General features: G+C 44.6%; 2 protein-coding genes across 6 annotated transcripts in view; both read left to right on the top strand.

Moving 5' to 3' along the window:
* Positions 1-25,660, top strand: part of RPS23 (ribosomal protein S23) — a 415,955-nt gene that overhangs the window by 174,444 nt on the left and 215,851 nt on the right. The gene's annotated exons all lie outside the window — the stretch shown is intronic.
* Positions 1,127-25,281, top strand: NKTR (natural killer cell triggering receptor). 5 transcript variants are annotated; one of them, XM_072154425.1, is made up of 17 exons: positions 1,127-1,214; positions 2,979-3,050; positions 5,124-5,198; positions 5,382-5,489; positions 5,982-6,026; positions 10,002-10,089; positions 12,183-12,212; positions 12,402-12,547; positions 13,143-13,356; positions 13,458-13,604; positions 14,380-14,470; positions 15,780-15,928; positions 17,925-20,516; positions 20,922-21,017; positions 21,470-21,532; positions 24,748-24,840; positions 24,933-25,281. In XM_072154425.1, exons 2-17 carry the CDS (start codon positions 2,990-2,992, stop codon positions 25,003-25,005), a joined length of 4,071 nt encoding a protein of 1,356 aa, XP_072010526.1. In that variant the 5' UTR covers positions 1,127-1,214; positions 2,979-2,989; the 3' UTR covers positions 25,006-25,281. The 5 variants fall into 5 exon arrangements, with proteins under 5 accessions (XP_072010526.1, XP_072010527.1, XP_072010525.1 ...); XM_072154426.1 differs by having other exon boundaries at positions 1,136-1,233; positions 21,473-21,532; XM_072154424.1 differs by having other exon boundaries at positions 1,136-1,233.

The following is a 25,660-nucleotide window of genomic DNA, read 5'->3' as shown; positions in this document are numbered from 1 at the left end:
GTGCAGATGGCACTAGCAGGGTCCAGCCCTCACACTGCTGTGCACTGAGGTCTTATATATAATATGCAGGGTGATGGGTTCAGGTGGCACTAGCAGGGTGCAGCACTCACACTGCTGTGCACTGAGGTCTTATATACTATATGCAGGGTGATGGGTGCAGGTGGCACTAGCAGGGTCCAGCTCTCACAATGCTGTGCACTAAGGTCTTATATACTATATGCAGGGTGATGGGTGCAGGTGGCGGTGCCCTGCCAGGGGTGATCAGTCCCGGGTGGCTGAGCGGTATAATTTTGTGTACATTCCTGACAGGATCCCGGATCCAGGCGTCTGCATAATAATTCGTATCCGTGTCTGGCGACTTATTACTTGTTAGAAGTTCTTCCAGGTGCGCTGCGAGCATCAACTAGGACACGACATGTAATTAAAGGGGCATAAGGAGGGGGGCAGCAGTGTCGCAGCAACATGAAGAGACACTACTGAGCGAAAATCAAGAAAAATACAACACAAATCAGCCAGAATCCCGAGAGACAAGAAACAGATGTAAGGAGCGCCATGCATCGTATAGTGGCTGAGCCTGGTACTGCAGAAACCAGGTCATGTGACTAAGGGGTGCACATACATGGCCTGGCACTTGTGTTCTGCATGTGGTGCTGGGTGTGGGGTCCCCATCCGATCTTTGGTGATCAATAAATAAATAGTGGAGTCCGCCCTTTGACCTGTGACCTCCTAAATCATCACTGACTGCGGCTACACCAAGACATCACTTCTAATGACCCTCAATGCTGAAAATGATACAAAAAATTACACCAAAACCTGCGCTGCCTGCTCCAACCCTAGACGTCATACATCAGGCTTCACACAGCCAGGGACATGCTGGGAGTTGTAGTCCTCCCCATCATTATACATGAGACATCACACAGCAGGGACATGCTGGGAGTTGTAGTCCTCCCCATCATTATACATGAGACATCACACAGCAGGGACATGCTGGGAGTTGTAGTCCACCCCATGACACAGATTCCCCCCCCGGTGAGTCAGGCCCCTCCTGTGCCCCCTCTAGCAGAGTACACACAGCACGGCGCTGTACACTCTGCAGTCAGGCGATTACCAGGGCAGCCCGGGGCCTGCACTCCCAGGAGTCACCGCGGCTCAGGCCCCCTGACGCCCCGCCCCCTCTGCAGAGATAGGACGTCACCGAGGAGGAAGATCGTGAGGTGAATGAGACGCTGAGGGGTAAATATACCGCGGCCTGATACGTCACACACCACAAGTATATACACCACATACCCTCCACGTATATACTGCTATAATCCCTCGTATCCTCCATGATAATAATGTATACACCACAGTCCTATAATCCCTCGTATCCACCATCTATATATACACCACACAGTCCTATAATCCCTCGTATCCTCCATCTATATATACACCACAGTCCTATAATCCCTCGTATCCACCATCTATATATACACCACACAGTCCTATAATCCCTCGTATCCTCCATCTATATATACACCACACAGTCCTATAATCCCTCGTATCCACCATCTATATATACACCACACAGTCCTATAATCCCTCGTATCCTCCATCTATATATACACCACACAGTCCTATAATCCCTCGTATCCACCATCTATATATACACCACACAGTCCTATAATCCCTCGTATCCTCCATGATAATAATGTATACACCACAGTCCTAAAAACCCCTGTATCCTGCATATATCCTCCCCTGTATATACACCACAGCCCTATAATCCCTCGTATCCACCATCTATATTATATATACCACACAAACCCCTGTATATACACAGTCCTATAATCCCTCGTATCCTCCACATATACTCCCCTGTTTATACACAGTCCTATATACCCTGTATCCTCCCCTGTATATACACAGTCCTATAATCCCTGTATCCTCCATATATCCTCCACTGTATATACACAGTCCTATAATGCCTCAAACCTTTCATATAATGACTATACAGAGCTGTAATCCCTCGTATCTTCCATATATACACTGTACAGCGCTATAATCTCTCGTATCCTCCATATATACACTGTACAGCGCTATAATCTCTCGTATCCTCCATATATACACTGTACAGCGCTATAATCTCTCGTATCATCCATATATACACTGTACAGCGCTATAATCTCTCGTATCCTCCATATATACACTGTACAGCGCTATAATCTCTCGTATCCTCCATATATACACTGTACAGCGCTATAATCTCTCGTATCCTCCATATATACACTGTACAGCGCTATAATCTCTCGTATCCTCCATATACACACCGTACAGCCCTATAATCCCTCGTATCTTCCATATATTTACAATGTACAGCGCTATAATCTCTCGTATCCCCCATATACACACTATGCAATCCTATAATCTCATATATATCAGTTTAGTAATCTCACTTTGTATAATCTCTGAAGGATGTGGGGTCCCGGCTGCCATCTGCCTCCCCCTGGTAGCTGGACCACATGGGCACCACTTCCTGCACTGCCCAGAGGAGACCCTGAAGTTCTTGTCGCTTTAATGTACACAACGTCTTCAAGAACTCTGCTTGCTGTCAGTGACTGTAAACATTCTTGTGTAAATCCAGAGGCAGATCACCAATCCCTGCCCTGAGGGTCTGCTCCATTGTTTCAGTGCAGGTGAAATGTATCAGTATAAATAAATGTGAATGTTCCATTCACCGTCAGCAGGCAGAGATCTTGGAAACAGTCAGGAATTGATGCATTAGTGCTGATTGTTGTGGGGTCAGTTGTCAGACGTCCATGTAACATGATGAGGGGGGGGGGGATAAAATCCTTCAAGATTTATGTAGCATTGGAAAGTCCCTCTGTGTTAGGGATGACTCCTCCTCCTGGTCCTTGTGGGAGGAGCCTGACACCTCATATTTAGGACCTTGCTGTGAGGTTACAGAGCGGCTCCTGATCATCTTCTCTTCCTCCCTGAAGGTCGTGTCTGGATGATGGCGGAGAAGACGCGTCCTCAGTGCTTCTTCGAGGTGGAAATCAATAGAGAACCCAGTAAGTAGAAGCCACAGGTCTCCGCTGCTGCGCAAATACTACTACTCCCAGCAGTCAGATGTGACTGGGGGTTGTAGTGTTGCCGCAGCTGGAGGTTAGTGGCCGTGTTACACCCCTGGTCACTGTTACATTGTTACAAATTCTGTGATTGTTTCCTTTCAGGGGAAAGTTTCTGACTTTTCTTTGCCATATGTTACATTGTGTCCCTGGAGGAGGGGAATGTGTGGACTTATAGGGGCTGTGCCACCAAAGACCCTTCTCCTCTGTCCACAGCATAGGTGTCAGACCTCCGGGGGTCCCATAGAAGCAGATGGTGGGTCCTCCTGAGGTCATACCCCTCTGCACCCTGACTCTTGCCCCATGTTCCGGGAATAAGTTGTGTTGCTGGGACAACCCCTTTACCTGTTAGATATCATCTATTGATGGGTTTTATTGTTCTCTGTTATCAGGCAAGCATCACGATAATCAGCAGAGGAGGCGACAGTCCTTTGTTTTAAGCAGGATCTGTTTTCCCCTCTCTACTTGCTATATAGGGAGTCTTCATCAGGTGCCCCCCCCCCTGTGTGAGAAGTAAATGCTTTATTAGGACTTGTCTACACCGGGCGACTCGCTGGGTGGTAGATTCGGGACACGTGGGTGTAGCGGAGGGGGGCATCTCTTGCAATTGTGTCGGGTGATATAATGGAACCTGGAGACCAGGGGCATGGGAGGTAGAGCTGCTAGGACAGGACAGGATAGGGATCACTAGAATTTTGGCTAGCAGTTTGTCATTTAGAATCATAGTATGTGAGGTTGGAAAAAGTCCATCAAGTTTTTTTTTTTTTTTCACAACCCCCTTAGACAACTGGGACCCCCAAAGATCAAAAGAGCGGGGAACACAATCTCCCCTCTATCCACCCTGTGCACGATCCACCCCTGTGGTGGTGCTGCTGGTGTCTAGGGGTCCCAATGGTCAGACCTCAGCAGTCTAGCACATCTACCTTAGCCACAGGGGTAGCAATATGTGTCTGTATACGACAACCCCTTTAAAGCCATAAGCTTGATGTGATCTGACAGATGAGAATCTTACCTTTAAAATGACACCAGCATCACCACCGTGTGTCTTGATGCTAAAGAACAGAAGATAGGGTCTTCTGAAGTGACACTCACTCTGCGACCACTAATGACTCGTCTCATGTGAAAATGAGGTGAGAAGAGTCATATTTGACTGACTCTGGAGGTTTTTTTACAGGTAAATGAGTGAGATCTCGCATACAAAGGACTTCTCATACCCGACCTGAGAGGCTTGGAGTGGGAAAAATCCTGGTGACAGGTTCTCTTTGAATACCTTGTTCACATCCATTTGGGGCCAGTCATGGGTCACAGACACTACATTGGGCGCCACATACCAAATATTCTCTTTGTGTATTTGGCTTAGAAGGAAACATTTCACATTTGTCTGTTCCTGGGAAAGCTGAGTGATCCTATAGCTCGCACCTCCGTCCCGCTCACATATGGCGCACACGCGGCAGGGGCTGCTGATTCGGTTCCTGTTCTTCCTCCTGTGATTTCCCTATTTCTGGCCGCTCTCTGCCTATGAATGAGGACACTGTGCGGCGGCTCGGGGCTGAACAAGTGGCTTCTTGTTACACAGCGAGATAGTGAGTGACACGTAGCTCCAGGAGACAATGCACGGATTATAGATAATGGGAGGGAACGCTTAGTGACTTAAAGCGACACTGCGCTCTACTACTCTCTGTTATCAACCAGGTCTGTCTTATGTGTGGCTAGTATCAGCAACCAGATTTCTGCAATTTTAGGTCAGTGGCTTTTTTTAAAAAGATACAGAATTTTGTAGCCCTTTTTATTATTATTTATCTTTATTATTATTTTAATTAGAATTGTAGAGCCAAGCTGAAGTGTAAAGCATGGAAATGAGGAGAACCTAGCAGTAACCGGAGCTTTCCTGAATTTTTCCCTCACATTTCAGCTGATCTGATCTCATGAGTCTTTGCATTGTAGAGCAAAGCTGCAGTGTAAAGCATTAGGAACCCAAGGATAATCCTCTAACACCTGTGTCTGCTCTCCCCACAGTCGGCCGGATTGTATTCCAACTCTTCTCGGATGTTTGTCCGGAGACTTGCCGCAACTTCCTGTGTCTATGTACAGGTAGGTAGTCGTGGCCGCTCAGCGCTGTGGTCTGGTCATGTGGCGCCTTCTGTTTTTCTCCCCTCAGATCTTAGAATTAGAGGCCACGATCCGTATGTATGTAACCTACCTTCCATACTGTGCACCATCCCGGACGCCCCCCTCCGGCCCTCGCTCACGGATTATCCATCTCTTTGCTCCTAGGTGAAAAGGGAATTGGAAAAGTGACAGGGAAAAAGTTATGGTACAAGGGTTCCACCTTCCATCGAGTGGTGAAAAGCTTCATGATCCAGGGAGGAGACTTCAGCGAAGGTAAGTTTCCAGGGGACGCAGGTTGCCACATAACGGGTATCACAGGCAATAACCAAGCGATGCCTATTTGGAAACAGTCAGCACTGTTGATTATCCGTAGCAGACATTCTGTATCAAACCCAACCATTCCAAGATACATCTGGTTACTGTTGTGGCTTTAACCCCCATCTCCAGAAATCTCCAGAAAATTGCAGCTGAAATTTTAACTTTCCTCTGCAGGTTAAACATTGTGTCCCCTGCATAACACACTATTTCTTCTTTCTGTGGCCACCGCTAGGGGGAGCTCTGCAGTTTACTGTTTATACATTGATCTCCGTAATGGCACAGTATTCAGTTGTCCCCTGAGCTCCCCCCAGTGGTGGCTCCTGGAAGGTCGGATTCCATAGCAGAAAAGTATATAAAGATATTTTATATATTCAGCAAATAATTTTGGATTAGTTGTCAAGTCTGTGTAATAACAAAACTAAAGTTGATCATTGTTTTACACCTCAGGCAACGGGAAAGGCGGGGAGTCCATATTTGGCGGTTACTTTAGAGGTAAGCACAGAGTCGTGTTTCATGTTTTTTGATGTATTTTGTTTTATTTTTACACTTTCATTATTACTTACTATTGTTCGGGCTCAGCGATACCTCCTTAGATGGAGCGTTAGACTTTGTTGCATGACTCTGATGTTTGCATGCGCCCCTCCATGTGCATGACCCTGGACCTATGTTCAGATGGATATTTCTTTTCTAGCTTCTTATGTGTAGCCAGGGCCTCTCTGACTGTGTAGATGGTTATATTCAGTGTCATTCTCAGCATGGAGGTTAGGCAACTTTTTTCAATGACCGCTCCTGTCTTCCTGCCTAAAACTGTCAACATATTCTTTTATTTATAGAGAATGTGATCTATTGCAAAATCCTAAGGTAAGAAACACGCAAGCTCAGTACCTCGATAAACTCACTCTCCCCCCCGCACCCTCCTCCCCCGCAGTCAATGGACTCGTCATCATTTAAAAACATTCTGATTTGGGAGGAAAGTAGATCTCAGAACTTGTATTACTGTCACTTTGTTATGGCTTGGGGGAGGCCGCAGACCCCCCCCCATTGGCCTCTGTTTAGTGATATGGATAGGTAATCGCCTCCGGGGTCTCGTCGCTGTCAGCTCTGTCTAGATAGAAGCCTAGAAAAAATGAGGGATTACCGTAGATAGTGCTGCTAAATGAGCACATCCAAAGGGGTTGTATCAAGTTTTATACTTCCACAAGGTGAATGATGTGAGGGGGGTCTGACCTTAGGGACCCCCCATTGGTTCCTGTTTATAATAACTGGACTCACATCTGCCTTCCCGAGTGGTGATGCAGCATGGGCCGGCCTCTGTGTCTGTCTATGGGCCGGCCTCTGTGTCTGTCTAATTTCATAGAGATGTACATGCTAGATTGCTGCCCCATTTGTCGGGCTCTGAATTAGGACCGCTTTTTTTGTTGATTTAAGGGGGTTCCAGTAGTTCCATCACCTACCTATCCATAGGTCATAAGTTGGAAACTTGGTACAACCCCTTTAAAGTAACCTGGTAAGGGCCAGTCAACAAAACCTGCCCTCATGGGGCAATTTGAGCAGGTAGGAGAAACCCTTAACAGTTGTCCTCCAGTCTTGGGTCAATAAAGCTTGGTCATTGTATCATTAAAACTTCTTCAACTTTCTAATATATCTTGACTTTTCATTCCTTTTCAGGACCTCTGCTTGCTGCCAGTGACCAGGAACAGACAATCAATGTGTTACATTTACCTGCACTGATACATTGTATCAGCCCGGAGTCCAGACCTTTCACCGGACAAGGGATTAGATACAATTGTTGCAAATCCTCTGCTCTGGGATTCCAGATGCTGAATATAAACTACAATGTTTTGGTTCACTGACAGCAAGCAGCCGTTTTGAAAGTGAGGAAGTAAGACACAAGGTTACAGATTTCTGTACTGGGCAAGTATTGCAGGAAATTTCTGAGTGTATAAAAATCTTGCCCTGAGTCAATATCACATGAGTGGGGGTTCAGACTTCTGGCATGTGGATGGTTCCCACTACCAGGCTGTGCTATCCAATAGAATGGCACTAGACTGCAATACCCAGTACAAACACTATACACTGTGCGGAGCTGGTGAGCAGGGGCTGTTGCAGTTGGAGATCTAATCTCTCCTAATGTGGTATTAGGGGCTTATCCTAAAGACGCCCCCTAATGGAGGTGTAGTGTGCTGTATGCTGTAGCCATGTGGCCAGGTCTGTATCCACTCAAGGCTTTCTTTTTGTTTTCTTTAAACAGTGTTCTGACATAGGTAAGTGTGCACCGCGCTCCTCACTCCTCCTTCCATCTTAGCTTACAAATAATGTGATTTCTCTAACATTCATGTCTATTATCTGAAAATAAATATATATGCAGCTTAGGTTCACATCATAATTGATACTCCAGTCACTTCCAGAGCTGCATTTACATTTTATTATGTGGCTTTGCAGAGCCTATACAGTATTGTATAGGGGGTTCAATGTCTTTCCATATGCACCAGCAGGAGGTCCAGTCTTTCATCTAAGAGTCACTACTAAGAGTGGCCCCTGTGCTACCCTCACCCAAACCATTCATCGCCCTATGTCCAGAAGCTCAGCCCTAGTCTGTAACTGTATACTGATCCTGAGTTACATCCTGTATTATATAACTCAGGATCAGTACAGGATAAGTAATGTCATGTATGTACACAGTGACTGCACCAGCAGCAGAATAGTGAGTGCAGCTCTGGGGTATAATACAGGATGTAACTCAGGATCAGTACAGGATAAGTAATGTCATGTATGTACACAGTGACTGCACCAGCAGCAGAATAGTGAGTGCAGCTCTGGAGTATAATACAGGATGTAACTCAGGATCAGTACAGGATAAGTAATGTCATGTATGTACACAGTGACTACACCAGCAGCAGAATAGTGAGTGCAGCTCTGGAGTATAATACAGGATGTAACTCAGGATCAGTACAGGATAAGTAATGTCATGTATGTACACAGTGACTGCACCAGCAGCAGAATAGTGAGTGCAGCTCTGGGGTATAATACAGGATGTAACTCAGGATCAGTACAGGATAAGTAATGTCATGTTTGTACACAGTGACTGCACCTGCAGCAGAATAGTGAGTGCAGCTCTGGGGTATAATACAGGATGTAACTCAGGATCCGTACAGGATAAGTAATGTCATGTATGTACACAGTGACTGCACCAGCAGCAGAATAGTGAGTGCAGCTCTGGGGTATAATACAGGATGTAACTCAGGATCAGTACAGGATAAGTCATGTCATGTATGTACACAGTGACTGCACCAGCAGCAGAATAGTGAGTGCAGCTCTTGGGTATAATACAGGATGTAACTCAGGATCAGTACAGGATAAGTAATGTCATGTATGTACACAGTGACTGCACCAGCAGCAGAATAGTGAGTGCAGCTCTGGAGTATAATACAGGAGGTAACTCAGGATCAGTACAGGATTAGTAATGTCATGTATGTACACAGTGACTGCACCAGCAGCAGAATAGTGAGTGCAGCTCTGGAATATAATACAGGATGTAACTCAGGATCAGTACAGGATAAGTAATGTCATGTATGTACACAGTGACTGCACCAGCAGCAGAATAGTGAGTGCAGCTCTGGGGTATAATACAGGATGTAACTCAGGATCAGTACAGGATAAGTAATGTCATGTATGTACACAGTGACTGCACCAGCAGCAGAATAGTGAGTGCAGCTCTGGGGTATAATACAGGATGTAACTCAGGATCAGTACAGGATAAGTAATGTCATGTATGTACACAGTGACTGCACCAGCAGCAGAATAGTGAGTGCAGCTCTGGGGTATAATACAGGATGTAACTCAGGATCAGTACAGGATAAGTAATGTCATGTATGTACACAGTGACTGCACCAGCAGCAGAATAGTGAGTGCAGCTCTGGGGTATAATACAGGATGTAACTCAGGATCAGTACAGGATAAGTAATGTCATGTATGTACACAGTGACTGCACCAGCAGCAGAATAGTGAGTGCAGCTCTGGAGTATAATGGAGATAATCGGTGGATATTAGTAAAATGTTCTGCCCTCAGGTGATGGATGATATGATGTTGGGTCATTACTCAGGATATGCATTAGTCCAGCGCTCGGCAGTGTGACTTCTAGTCCCTGGTGGTCTGGAGGATAGATGTGTCTCCCATGTCTGTCTGATATCTTGTGATAGGGAGGAGTTGTGATGCTTCTGTAGTTTGGGGGTCCGTGTCCTGCCCTGTTACTGGGGGCTATTAGTGATGTATTATTGCTGGGTGCATTGCGCCCCCTACGTCTCTGTACACATTGCGCGTCTCTCGGCTTCTTCGCACACATTTCCGGACACTCTCAGACCTTGTCGCTCGTCCTGCAGGTTTCTTTTTGTTTGTATCACAGTTTTCTAACTAATCATTTCTTTTTCTTTCTTTTCTTCCTCTTTCTTCTTTTTCTTGTGTTACAGATGAAAACTTTACCCTCAAGCATGACCGTGCGTTCCTGTTATCCATGGCAAACCGGGGGAAGCACACCAACGGGTCCCAGTTCTTCATGTAAGTCACATATATGGACCGGCACCGAGCAGGAAGTCCTGATGTCATGGATCTGCTGTGAGGTCAGGGATATTAAAGGGGCGAAACCAAACATTACACTGATCCCTTATCCCCAGTATATAGGACGACGCTCTCATCCCTTATCCCCAGTATATAGGACGGCGCTCTCATCCCTTATCACCAGTATATAGGACGGCGCTCTCATCCCTTATCCCCAGTATATAGGACGACGCTCTCATCCCTTATCCCCAGTATATAGGACGGCGCTCTCATCCCTTATCCCCAGTATATAGGACGGCGCTCTCATCCCTTATCCCCAGTATATAGGACGGCGCTCTCATCCCTTATCCCCAGTATATAGGACGACGCTCTCATCCCTTATCCCCAGTATATAGGACGACGCTCTCATCCCTTATCCCCAGTATATAGGACGACGCTCTCATCCCTTATCCCCAGTATATAGGACGACGCTCTCATCCCTTATCCCCAGTATATAGGACGACGCTCTCATCCCTTATCCCCAGTATATAGGACGGCGCTCTCATCCCTTATCCCCAGTATATAGGACGGCGCTCTCATCCCTTATCCCCAGTATATAGGACGACGCTCTCATCCCTTATCCCCAGTATATAGGGCGACGCTCTCATCCCTTATCCCCAGTATATAGGACGGCGCTCTCATCCCTTATCCCCAGTATATAGGACGGCGCTCTCATCCCTTATCCCCAGTATATAGGACGGCGCTCTCATCCCTTATCCCCAGTATATAGGACGACGCTCTCATCCCTTATCCCCAGTATATAGGGCGACGCTCTTATCCCTTATCCCCAGTATATAGGACGACGCTCTCATCCCTTATCCCCAGTATATAGGACGACGCTCTCATCCCTTATCCCCAGTATATAGGACGACGCTCTCATCCCTTATCCCCAGTATATAGGACGACGCTCTCATCCCTTATCCCCAGTATATAGGACGACGCTCTCATCCCTTATCCCCAGTATATAGGGCGATGCTCTCATCCCTTATCCCCAGTATATAGGACGACGCTCTCATCCCTTATCCCCAGTATATAGGACGACGCTCTCATCCCTTATCCCCAGTATATAGGACGGCGCTCTCATCCCTTATCCCCAGTATATAGGACGGCGCTCTCATCCCTTATCCCCAGTATATAGGGCGACGCTCTCATCCCTTATCCCCAGTATATAGGGCGACGCTCTCATCCCTTATCCCCAGTATATAGGACGGCGCTCTCATCCCTTATCACCAGTATATAGGACGGCGCTCTCATCCCTTATCACCAGTATATAGGACGACGCTCTCATCCCTTATCACCAGTATATAGGACGACGCTCTCATCCCTTATCACCAGTATATAGGACGACGCTCTCATCCCTTATCTCCAGTATATAGGACGACGCTCTCATCCCTTATCCCCAGTATATAGGACGACGCTCTCATCCCTTATCCCCAGTATATAGGACGACGCTCTCATCCCTTATCCCCAGTATATAGGACGACGCTCTCATCCCTTATCCCCAGTATATAGGGCGACGCTCTCATCCCTTATCCCCAGTATATAGGACGACGCTCTCATCCCTTATCCCCAGTATATAGGACGGCGCTCTCATCCCTTATCCCCAGTATATAGGACGGCGCTCTCATCCCTTATCCCCAGTATATAGGACGACGCTCTCATCCCTTATCGCCAGTATATAGGGCGACGCTCTCATCCCTTATCGCCAGTATATAGGGCGACGCTCTCATCCCTTATCGCCAGTATATAGGGCGACGCTCTCATCCCTTATCCCCAGTATATAGGGCGACGCTCTCATCCCTTATCCCCAGTATATAGGACGACGCTCTCATCCCTTATCCGCAGTATATAGGAGCTAAGCTGCAGTGACTCATTTCAGCCACTACACTGAGACCGGCGCTACATTATGGAGATTTTTATTCTAAAAAACCCCTTGCATCCTTTCCCCTCGTTAGTGTCCTGGGCATCGCTGCTGTATACAGATGTTTGAGGGGGTTTATATTTTTGCAATTAATGCTCTTTTTTTTTTTTTTTTCTTCCTTTCTTTGATGCAGAACAACGAAACCAGCGCCACACCTTGATGGGTAAGAGAACTGCAGCATTGTGTGTTACATCATCATTGTCTGATTTCTCCAGGTGTTGTGCAATGTTATATTATTTCAGTGTCCTCACACTGCTGTGCTCTGTGCTCTGACAGAGGCTCCTTTTATAGAGTAATTCTTCTTGCTGTCCTGATCGGACCTCATGGTGTACGCTCCTCTCCCCCCCCTCAGCGTGCACGTGGTGTTCGGACTTGTGATTTCTGGCTTTGAAGTGATTGAACAGATCGAGAATCTGAAGACGGACGCCGCCAGCCGCCCCTATGCTGACGTCCGGGTCATAGACTGCGGCATCCTGGGAGCAAAAGCCAACAAAGATGGTGAGAGGAGCCGACAGATGTTCCTCCTTTTACTTTTTTTTTTGTATTAATATTTAATATTTCGCTAGGACACATTGCACATTTCATGATATGAGAAGGGAATTGGGAAGTGACAAATTGGGAGCTCCCAGCAGCGCAGAGTATTTCAGGAGAGATTTATGCTCATCTTGTGAAAGGTTATGGCAGGAAAGGAGCAGGCGATCTCCTTGTGAGAGGTCACGGACTGAAGGTTACAGGATGCAAGGAGTCTTGCCCCCCCCAGCAGCACAGAGTGTTTCAGAAGAGGAGAGCCCTGACCTTGTGGCTGCTTTCAGGTTTAGAGTAACATAGTGAAAGGAGCAGGATTTCCCTGCAGCACAGAGTATTTCAGAAGAGACTGTTCTGATATGTTGTATCACAGACCTACAGTTACAGTGGAAGGAGCAGATCTTTGGCTTGTAGCAGCGCAGAGTATTTCAGAGAAGGAAAGTGCTGATCTGTGCAGGACAATGGTTCTACACATCTTATATATCAGTTACCAAATCAATCAATAAACATTTCCAAAAAGTAGATCAAAATGAATTGATTTATTCTAAACCTTTTGTAAATGTTACAGAGAGGGTTAAGGCGGCGCCCCCCGTGTCCCAGGAATCCAGCACCAAGTCCTCGTCTTCTTCGTCCTCCTCGGAGTCTTCATCCTCTGAGAGCGAGGAGGAGGCACAAAGAAACAAGAAGAGGAAAAGGAAAACCAAAGCGAAGCCTCCGAAGAGAAGACGCAAGGACGCCCGACGGGAGGTGGCGGAGGAGGAGAAGACGCAGACTCAGCACAGGTGACTTGTTGGTATCTGGGTGGTAGTGTTGGCATCCGGGAGGTCTCCTTGTCACATGTCTTGGGCTGATGAAGGACTCACCGGATCTTCTCTCCTGGCAGCGTCCAATCTGATAGAACCAGCGCAGCAGAAGACACGGGCACCAAGAGGGATAAACCTGTGGTACGGCCGGAGGAGATCCCTCCAATCCCTGAGAACAGGTTCCTGCTGAGGAAGGACGCGCCTGGAAACATCCCGGAGCCTGAGCCGTAAGACCCTCCTGTTATATCGTGCATAGCGGACCCCCACATCATGCTCCTGACTAATGTACTCGCATACACCTACAACTTTCAAAGGGTTGAAGTGGTAAAGTGGCAGCATGTCACTCAGATATGCCAGCCCACAATGGTTGGGGTCTGAATCTAATTGTATGGGGGATGGGCACAGATGTGTATGTAGTTAGTAGCAGCAGGACTGTGAGATATGGATTTATATTCCTGGATTGTAGCTTCTCCAATGGGGGTTGTCCTCAGACTGCTGTGCTCTTTGAATTCAGTGTGAGGTATGGTCACTGGAAATCAGAAAATAACCTAAGTACTCCAAAAACACTTGCATAAATCCGAAAATATCTTAATACAGCTTTATACATATATTTGTGATGTTTAGGAGTAGACACATATTGTCCCTGGAGAGATGTGTCATCATACTTTGTGTAAGTTCCACCAAGACTGTGATATGTGGATTTATATTCTAAGATTGTGCATTGGAGATGTGTCCTCACACTGCTGTGCTCTGTGCTCTCTGCATTTTACTACTCCACAGACCCTCCCCTTCTGAGTGACTGCTGTAGAATTCTACAGCTTTTACTCAGAGCACACGAGTAGCAGTTTGTGGTGGCCTAATGTACAGGGAAGCGTAGCCTGCTGAAGATGTACAGAAGTCGTATGTGTCCCAGTTAATTACAGCAAGCAGAGGTCTTTGCTGAAAATGCAGTAATTTCGCTGTAATGGAATTAATAAAGGTATTTAAATATCTTTTCTCTAGGAAACCTTGTCCTGCAATCGTAGAAACCAGCGACCAAACGAAAGGCTCCATCACAAAATCCGGAAGGAAAATCCGTGGCCGCGGCACAATAGTAAGTGCGAGCTCTTATATAGGATGGACCTCACATGGGACAGTAAATCGACTGGTGGTCTTATTAATCTTTAACATAAAAATATCCCTTTAACACCTTGCCAACCGAGGACGAACTATATCGTCCTCTCGCGGCAAGGGGTGTATGGAGAGCGCTCACGAGCTGAGCTCTCTCCATACACAGTGGGTAACGGCTGTATAATACAGCCAACACCCGCCTGTCACTGCCGCGGTCGGTGCTGGCACCGATCGCGGCAATTAACCTGTTAAGTGCCGCGGTTGAACCCGACCACGGCACCTAAGTTACAGTTAAATGGCAGCCGCCATCTTGGATTCCTGATCGCCGCCCCCTGGAACGTCAGCGGAGGGCGGCGATCGGTTGCTATGGCAGCCTAGAGTCTCATTGAGACTCGTAGGCTTGTCAGGTGCAATGATTTCTAATAGCCACCAGAGGGCAGGCTATTAAAAATCATTGCAAAATAGCTATATACTGCAATACAGTAGTATTGCAGTATATAGTATTAGCAATCAGACCCTGCAGGGTTAAATTACCCTGGAGGATCTAAAATAATGGTAAAAAAAATTATAAAAATTGTGAAAAAAAATATGAAAAAATAGTAAAAAAAAGTAAAAGTTTAAATCACCCCCCTTTCCCTAGAACTGATATAAATATAAATAAACAGTATAAATCATAAACACTTTAGGTATCATTGCGTCCCAAAATGTCCAATCTATCAAAATATATTAGCGATTTTTCCCAGCGTTTAACCCCGTAACGGAAATTGGCGCCCAAAGTCGAAAATGCCACTTTTTGAAAAAGTTATTAGTGCCAGAACATGGCAAAATGAAGAATTTTTTTTTTGTACAAAAGGTTTTAATTTTTTTAAATGTATGAAAACATTATAAAACCTGTACAAATTTGGTATCCTCGTGATCGTACCGACCCAAAGAATAAAATAGACATGTGACTTGGGGCGCTCAGTGAAAGCTGTAAAATCCAAGCCTACAAGAAAACTGCGCAAATGCGTTTTTTCAGCATTTTTGCTGCATTCTGAATTTTTTTCCCGCTTCCCAGTATACGGCATGGAATAATAAATACCATCACTATGAAGTTCAATTTGTTATGCAGTAAGTAAGCCCAAACAGAGCTCTTTACATGGAAAAATAAAAAAGTTACAGATTTTTGAAGGTGGGGAGTGAAAAATGAAAATGCAAAAACGAAAAAGAGCCATGTCCCTAAGGGGTTAAAATTGTAAGTAAATATGCAATCAATTAGTTCCTTATCCTTCTGTTTCTTTATAAAATTCCAGCGATATCACACACCTCCACGGTCAAGATCTCGATCCAAGTCCAATGGAGACCGAGAGAGCAGTGAGACCCCTCCGCACTGGAAGGAAGAGATGCAAAGACTAAAGTCATATAAACCTCCAACTGGAGAAAAGTGGAGTAAAGGAGACAAGTAAATAATCATATCATTATATCGTGTGTGCATATGAAGCAGGATAGTGAGAGCAGCTCTGGAGTATAATACAGGATGTAACTCAGGATGAGTACAGGATAAGTAATGTCATGTATGTACACAGTGACTGCACCAGCAGCAGAATAGTGAGTGCAGCTCTGGGGTATAATACAGGATGTAACTCAGGATCAGTACAGGATAAGTAATGTCATGTATGTACACCGTGACTGCACCAGCAGCAGAATAGTGAGTGCAGCTCTGGGGTATAATACAGGATGTAACTCAGGATCAGTACAGGATAAGTAATGTCATGTATGTACACAGTGACTGCACCAGCAGCAGAATAGTGAGTGCAGCTCTGGGGTATAATACAGGATGTAACTCAGGATCAGTACAGGATAAGTAATGTCATGTATGTACACAGTGACTGCACCAGCAGCAGAATAGTGAGTGCAGCTCTGGAGTATAATACAGGATGTAACTCAGGATCAGTACAGGATAAGTAATGTCATGTATGTACACAGTGACTGCACCAGCAGCAGAATAGTGAGTGCAGCTCTGCGGTATAATACAGGATGTAACTCAGGATCAGTACAGGATAAGTAATGCCATGTATGTACACAGTGACTGCACCAGCAGCAGAATAGTGAGTGCAGCTCTGGAGTATAATACAGGATGTAACTCAGGATCAGTACAGTATAAGTAATGTCATGTATGTACACAGTGACTGCACCAGCAGCAGAATAGTGAGTGCAGCTCTGGGGTATATTACAGGATGTAACTCAGGATCAGTACAGGATAAGTAATATCATGTATGTACACAGTGACTGCACCAGCAGCAGAATAGTGGGTGCAGCTCTGGAGTATAATACAGGATGTAACTCAGGATCAGTACAGGATAAGTAATGTCATGTATGTACACAGTGACTGCTCCAGCAGCAGAATAGTGAGTGCAGCTCTGGGGTATAATACAGGATGTAACTCAGGATCAGTACAGGATAAGTAATGTCATGTATGTACACAGTGACTGCACCAGCAGCAGAATAGTGAGTGCAGCTCTGGGGTATAATACAGGATGTAACTCAGGATCAGTACAGGATAAGTAATGTCATGTATGTACACAGTGACTGCACCAGTAGCAGAATAGTGAGTGCAGCTCTGGAGTATAATACAGGATGTAACTCAGGATCAGTACAGGATAAGTAATGTCATGTATGTACACAGTGACTGCACCAGCAGCAGAATAGTGAGTGCAGCTCTGGGGTATAATACAGGATGTAACTCAGGATCAGTACAGGATAAGTAATGTCATGTATGTACACAGTGACTGCACCAGCAGCAGAATAGTGAGTGCAGCTCTGGGGTATAATACAGGATGTAACTCAGGATCAGTACAGGATAAGTAATGTCATGTATGTACACAGTGACTGCACCAGCAGCAGAATAGTGAGTGCAGCTCTGGGGTATAATACAGGATGTAACTCAGGATCAGTACAGGATAAGTAATGTCATGTATGTACACAGTGACTGCACCAGCAGCAGAATAGTGAGTGCAGCTCTGGGGTATAATACAGGATGTAACTCAGGATCAGTACAGGATAAGTAATGTCATGTATGTACACAGTGACTGCACCAGCAGCAGAATAGTGAGTGCAGCTCTGGGGTATAATACAGGATGTAACTCAGGATCAGTACAGGATAAGTAATGTCATGTATGTACACAGTGACTGCACCAGCAGCAGAATAGTGAGTGCAGCTCTGGGGTATAATACAAGATGTAACAATACAACTAGCACACATCTGTAAACCTCATGGTGTGCATGAGCCCAGTGAGTTCAGCTTTGCATTAAGGGAGGTGGTGTAGGTGTTGAGGCCCTACATCAATAGCTGTGACAAAGGAAGTGTTGAATGTTGTGCGTATCTGAAGCTAAAAGAACACAAATATAAAAGTGCTGCAGCGTTACATAATAAACAAATCCCAACATCTTGTCTCTAGACTTAATGAACGTCTGCCCACTCGTTGGGATGAAGGAAGTTTGTCTCCAAGATCAAGATCCAATTCCTGGTCACATGACGGTTATCGTTCAGACACAAGCAGGGAGCGCGTTTCCCGCTCAAAAACGAGGAAGAAGGATAAAAAGGCAAAGCACAAGAAGAAATCCAAAAAGGCAAAACATTCAAAAAAGCACAGGAAGAAGGAAGAACTTTCCGGTTCTTACAAAGAAGAATCTTCCAGTAGAAGGAGAAGATATTCTCAGGAACGAGTACAGAGATCGTCATCCAGGTCTTCAAGAGATTCGTCCAAAAAGGGCTGGTCCCGATCTGACAAAGGGCAGAAATCCTCCCGACATTCCAGCCATTCCCGCTCTAGATCGAGATCTTATTCTAGAGGGAGTGGAAGATCAAGAACCTCCTTCAAATCCACTTCTAGAAGCCACACAAGAAGTAGATCCCGTACGGCATCGAGGAACAGGAATGGGTCACACTCCAACTCTCACTCCTCTAAACATAAAAAAGCTTCTTCAGCGTCTCCACAGAAGAAGGATTTGACGGGTGCAGGGGGTCAGCCTGGCAAAACTGCTGCCAAATCGAAAAGTAATCCAACGGAGGAGCCCCTGCCGGCCTTCGTCACAAGCGAGGGCGTCCGTGTCATCTCTCTCAGTGACAGTCCTCCTCCATCCCGATGGAAGCCCGGACAGAAGCCCTGGAAGCCGTCTTATGAACGCATTCAAGAAATCAAAGCCAACGCCTCTAACATCCCTTCCACGCAAAGCCGCTACACCTCAAGCAAGGCCAGAGGCGACTCCTACCGGAAGAGGAACTCAAGCTCAGAAAGCGAGCGCAGCGATTACTCCGGCAGAAGTTCAAACTATCGCCGAAAATCTAAAAATCGCTCCTCTTCTAGATCTTACAGTAGATCTTATACCCGATCCCGAAGTCGGAGCAGCTCTTCTTCTCATGCGGAGAAAGTTGCATCGTCGTCCTATGACACTTCCTCATCCAGTGCGTCTGATGATGAGATTCTGGTCCAAAATCTGAAATCCAAAGTAAAAAATAAAAATGTTCTAGCAAAAAGAAAAACTGAGAAATCGGTTTCTCCAAAAAGCACTGGAAGCCGCTTAAATTCGGGGTCCTCCTCCGAAACCGAAGGGGAGGAGTTCACCAAAAGATTGCTGAAGACTACGAAGGCGTTACTGGAAAACCATAACTCCAACAGCGACAAAGAGGAGGACAGCGACAAAGAGGTGGAAACAAAGTCCGTAGAGGAGAGTAACACAAAGGAAGAGAAAGCTGGGACTCGGGAGGTCGTATCCAACATAGACAAGGTACTGGAAAGTGACCTGTTAAAGGAAAGTGTCGGGAAAATCGTGGACGAGGACTCCATTTCCATCTCTCAGAATACGAATGTAACAGAAGAAGCGGCATCTTCAGGGAAGGAGGAAGGCGAGGCCAGCTCAGAGTCTGACGAAGAGGTAAAATGTCCAAATACCCCACCATCCGAGTCACCGCAGCAGGCCCCGGAGGTGGTTTCCAAATCTCCACCCTCTGAAAGCTCAAACCCTGAGCGTAAGAGCAAATCCAAGAAACACAAGCGACGCTCCGGCAAGAAAAGCATGAAGAAGAGCCGCTCAAAAAGCAAAGGCAAAGACAAGGCCAAAAAGAGCAAAGAGAAGAAGCAGAAGTCTCAGAAGAAGAAGCAGCAGGCCTTCCACTGGCAGCCGCCCATTGAGTTTGGAGAAGAGGAGGACGAGGACACGGCTGGTGTAGAGCCCAGTGTGCCGAGTAAAGTAAATGCTCAGAAAGACTTGCTGCTAGATAAGCCGCCGTCTGTAGAGAGCAGGAGCTCCACCGAGGGGTCGCTGCTCACCGATAAAATTACCCCCGAGGCAAAGATCGTGTCTCTAGCGCCTGCTGTGAAGACGGAGGACGTCGAGCCAGTGTCAAAAGTAACAAAAAGTCCTCTCAAACCTGCAAAAACGGAGCCGACGACTGACAATATCAGAGCGTTTACATCTCACCGATCCATGCCGCAGATCAAACTGGCGACCGCCGGTGCCACCACCGAGAACTCCGACAAAATATCTTCCCCGTCTGCCAACGCCAAGCCAGGAGAAAGCCTCCAAGTCAAGGAAGACAAAACCCAAGACCCTCAACCTGCATCGGATAACGTGACGCCAGTAACAAAAGTGGAGCCCGGCACCTCCGAAACCGCGATTGTGGATAATAAATGGAAGCCGGTCCAAGGTCCCACCGTCCTGCAGATCCCAAAGCCAACCGCGCTGCCGCTGCTCACACCAACAGAACCGGAGAAAAAGACCCAAGGCCTGAGGATTGAGATTAAAAGTAAGAACAAAGTCAGACCAGGATCGCTTTTCGATGAAGTCCGGAAAACGGCTCGACTGAACCAACGCCCCAGGAACCAGGACAGCTCCAGCGATGAACAGTCATCAAGCCATGAGGAGAAAAGCCAGTCAAGCAGTAAGGCGAGGAGTAGGAGCAAATCTCAAACACCTTCAAGTCACCGATCGAGATCCCAATCTTCCAGCAGGTCCAGAAGTCGCACACCTCGGTATAGCTCTTCATCCAGGTAAGAAATTCCATGTCCGATAGATTACAATTTCCTTCCTACAGTGAGGATCGACCATTCCCCTCTGCTGGATCTGCATTAGAAATGTACAGCAGCAGAATTTTTCGAGCCTCCCTGATAGTCCAATATGGAAAATCCCTTTAAATCTCAAACTGATTCCGGATAGGTCCAGCTATCTAGTATACACCTCCTATGTCATGTCTCCTGTTTGCTCAATGGTTAAAAACTTGAGTGGTTTGCACATTAGCCAGCTGTAAAGCTTCCTCGCAACTGGATTTCCCTGCCAGTGATTTGTCTACCGGCATGTGTACTGATCCTGCCTGATCTGGACTTGTGGAATCCCAGAGTTGATTGGTTTAACATCCCCTAAATGTAGGTCCAAATCTGTGTCTTTTTTTCTTTAAGGTCAAGAAGTTACACCAGAAGTCGTAGCAGGAGGCGCTATAGCGACTATCGGTCACGGACTCGGAGCAGGTCTTATGACAGATACAGAAGCTATAGGTGAGACACGTTGTGGTACCAGATCTTTGCTGCTGGAGTCTATGTTAACCCTATGTGGTCATTGAATCTTCCCATGGTAAGGATTAGGTGATATAAGGGTAGTAATGTCCATCTTACCCTACAATGGGGGCGAGTTGTGGGTATTACCGATGACAAGCTACATAACATTGCTGTGCTGTAATCCTGCATCTCTACAATCATCTCTATAACTATAAGATCACTGACATGTGATCAGCCCATCGTTATCATCAAGCCCAGGCATCGAATCGTGGTCCATGTAGTAATAGCCGCACTATTCCCTCCGAACACGCACATTGCAGCATCAGCAGACTCCATGTATATGTCTATTCCTTGTCATTATTTTTGTATCTTTTTAGATCAACATAACTATGCTGTTATCGTCTCATTGTACAATCATTCTTAATAGTGTAACAAATGTATATTCCTTATAGCAGAACATATAGCAGGAGCCGCTCCAGAAGTGCCTCATATAGTCGTCATCGGAGAAGGTCCAGGTATGTCACTGCCCCCTATGTACAAGTATATAACTACTGTAATACTGTCCCCTATGTACAGGAATATAACTACTATAATACTGCCCCCTATGTACAGGAATATAACTACTATAATACTGCCCCCTATATACAGGAATATAACTACTATAATACTGCCCCCTATGTACAAGAATATAACTACTATAATACTGCCCCCTATGTACAGGAATATAACTACTATAATACTGCCCCCTATGTACAAGAATATAACTACTATAATACTGCCCCCTATGTACAGGAATATAACTACTATAATACTGCCCCCTATGTACAGGAATATAACTACTATATTACTGCTCCCTATGTACAAGAATATAACTCCTATAATACTGCTCCCTATGTACAAGTATATATCTACTATAATACTGCCCCCTATGTACAGGAATATAACTACTATAATACTGCCCCCTATGTACAAGAATATAACTACTATAATACTGCCCCCTATGTACAAGAATATAACTACTATAATACTGCCCCCTATGTACAGGAATATAACTACTATAATACTGCCCCTATGTACAAGAATATAACTACTATAATACTGCCCCCTATGTACAAGAATATAACTACTATAATACTGCCCCTATGTACAAGAATATAACTACTATAATACTGCCCCCTATGTACAAGAATATAACTACTATAATACTGCCCCCTATGTACAGGAATATAACTACTATAATACTGCCCCCTATATACAGGAATATAACTACTATAATACTGCCCCCTATGTACAAGAATATAACTACTATAATACTGCCCCCTATGTACAAGAATATAACTACTATAATACTGCCCCCTATGTACAAGAATATAACTACTATAATACTGCCCCCTATGTACAAGAATATAACTACTATAATACTGCCCCCTATGTACAAGAATATAACTACTATAATACTGCCCCTATGTACAAGAATATAACTACTATAATACTGCCCCTATGTACAAGAATATAACTACTATAATACTGCCCCCTATGTACAGGAATATAACTACTATAATACTGCCCCCGATGTACAGGAATATAACTACTATAATACTGCCCCCTATGTACAAGAATATAACTACTATAATACTGCCCCCGATGTACAGGAATATAACTACTGTAATACTGCCCCCTATGTACAGGAATATAACTACTATAATACTGCCTCCTATGTACAGGAATATAACTACTATAATACTGCCCCCTATGTACAGGAATATAACTACTATAATACTGCCCCTATGTACAAGAATATAACTACTATATTACTGCCCCCTATGTACAGGAATATAACTACTATAATACTGCCCCCTATGTACAGGAATATAACTACTATAATACTGCCCCCTATGTACAGGAATATAACTACTATAATACTGCCCCCTATGTACAGGAATATAACTACTATAATACTGCCCCCTATGTACAGGAATATAACTACTATAATACTGCCCCCTATGTACAGGAATATAACTACTATAATACTGCCCCCTATATACAGGAATATAACTACTATAATACTGCCCCCTATGTACAAGAATATAACTACTATAATACTGCCCCCTATGTACAAGAATATAACTACTATAATACTGCCCCCTATGTACAAGAATATAACTACTATAATACTGCCCCTATGTACAAGAATATAACTACTATAATACTGCCCCTATGTACAAGAATATAACTACTATAATACTGCCCCTATGTACAAGAATATAACTACTATAAAACTGCCCCCTATGTACAAGAATATAACTACTATAATACTGCCCCCTATGTACAAGAATATAACTACTATAATACTGCCCCCTATGTACAGGAATATAACTACTATAATACTGCCCCCGATGTACAGGAATATAACTACTATAATACTGCCCCCTATGTACAGGAATATAACTACTATAATACTGCCTCCTATGTACAGGAATATAACTACTATAATACTGCCCCCTATGTACAGGAATATAACTACTATAATACTGCCCCTATGTACAAGAATATAACTACTATAATACTGCCCCCTATGTACAGGAATATAACTACTATAATACTGCCCCCTATGTACAGGAATATAACTACTATAATACTGCCCCCTATGTACAGGAATATAACTACTATAATACTGCCCCCTATGTACAGGAATATAACTACTATAATACTGCCCCCTATGTACAGGAATATAACTACTATAATACTGCCCCCTATGTACAGGAATATAACTACTATAATACTGCCCCCTATGTACAGGAATATAACTACTATAATACTGCCCCCTATGTACAGGAATATAACTACTATAATACTGCCCCCTATGTACAGGAATATAACTACTATAATACTGCCCCCTATGTACAGGAATATAACTACTATAATACTGCCCCCTATGTACAGGAATATAACTACTATAATACTGCCCCCTATGTACAGGAATATAACTACTATAATACTGCCCCCTATGTACAGGAATATAACTACTATAATACTGCCCCCTATGTACAAGAATATAACTACTATAATACTGCCCCCTATGTACAAGAATATAACTACTATAATACTGCCCCCTATGTACAAGAATATAACTACTATAATACTGCCCCCTATGTACAGGAATATAACTACTATAATACTGCCCCCTATGTACAAGAATATAACTACTATAATACTGCTCCCTATGTACAAGAATATAACTACTATAATACTGCTCCCTATGTACAAGAATATAACTACTATAATACTGCCCCTATGTACAAGAATATAACTACTATAATACTGCCCCCTATATACAGGAATATAACTACTATAATACTGCCCCCTATGTACAAGAATATAACTACTATAATACTGCCCCCTATGTACAGGAATATAACTACTATAATACTGCCCCCTATGTACAGGAATATAACTACTATAATACTGCCCCCTATGTACAAGAATATAACTACTATAATACTGCCCCCTATGTACAAGAATATAACTACTATAATACTGCCCCTATGTACAAGAATATAACTACTATAATACTATCCCCTATGTACAGGAATATAACTACTATAATACTGCCCCCTATGTACAGGAATATAACTAGTATAATACTGCCCCCTATGTACAGGAATATAACTACTATAATACTGCCCCCTATGTACAGGAATATAACTACTATAATACTTCCTCTCCCCAGGAGTCGGTCGGGCACATATGACAGCTATGACAGTCGGAGTCGCAGCAGAAGCCCCTCCTACTACAGGTCGCGCAGTTACAGTCGCAGGTCCAGGTTTGTGATTCAGTATTAATAATAGATCGCAGTTATTTATTCTCTGGGGTTTTTTTCTGATTCCTGGTTTCTCTCTCTCTCTTTTATCTTAGAAGTCGGGGGTCTTCCTACAGCGGCAGTGATCACAGTTACCGCCATCGCCGGCGTCATAGTGGGAGGAGCTAAGAGACTTTTTTGTTCCAGTTTTTTTATTCCCCCGTTTCCCGTTTGGCATCTGAATCCTCGCCCGTCATCAACTTTATGTTCGGTGATAACGGCAGCGGCGTGACCTCTGTTAGCGGCGACCTTCATTTCCGAGGACCAGAGAGCGGTCACATGATCTCTCCAGCACGTCTGATTGGTGGAGGGGGCTGAATCTAGTTAATTCCAGCTTTTACCAAGTAGTAGTGAGACGCTTAACCTCTTCCTGGGGAGATGGGTGTGGACATTTTTTTATTTTTATTTTTTTTTGGGGCTTACTTTTTTTTTTTTTTTTAAATTTAATTTAAAAAGACATCTGTGAATTTTTTTTATTTTTTTCTGGATAAACTTGCCAAAAAAAAGTTATATATATTTTTTAGAAATGTGTTTTTTTGGGGGGTTTTTTGTTTTTATAAAGTTGCTCTCAAAGTTGAAAATTAAATTAAATGAGGGGTCTTATGTTTAACTTCCGGGGGATTGGTTGCCCCTTCCTCTTGATCACTGGGGGTCCCAATGGTCGGACCTCAATGGAACAGCCATAAGTTTATCTAGTGAGACAATGTTTATTTTGTTGGCTTTTTTAAGGGGTTTCCTTTTCTGTAATACTGTATACAGATGACCATGATCAGTATTATATGGG

The sequence above is a fragment of the Engystomops pustulosus genome, chromosome 5, assembly GCF_040894005.1.
Source record: "Engystomops pustulosus chromosome 5, aEngPut4.maternal, whole genome shotgun sequence".
Classification (NCBI taxonomy): domain Eukaryota; kingdom Metazoa; phylum Chordata; class Amphibia; order Anura; family Leptodactylidae; genus Engystomops; species Engystomops pustulosus.
The sequence above is the reverse complement of the archived record's forward strand: the minus strand, read 5'-3'. Positions and strand labels throughout refer to the sequence as shown.

Excerpts from the sequence above, each read along its gene's own strand:
- NKTR (XM_072154425.1), top strand. The coding sequence starts at position 2,990 with ATGATGGCGGAGAAGACGCGTCCTCAGTGCTTCTTCGAGGTGGAAATC. Across the intron at positions 14,471-15,779 it reads TCCGTGGCCGCGGCACAATA|CGATATCACACACCTCCACG; the intron begins GTAAGTGCGAGC and ends ATAAAATTCCAG. Across the intron at positions 24,841-24,932 it reads AGTTACAGTCGCAGGTCCAG|AAGTCGGGGGTCTTCCTACA; the intron begins GTTTGTGATTCA and ends CTTTTATCTTAG.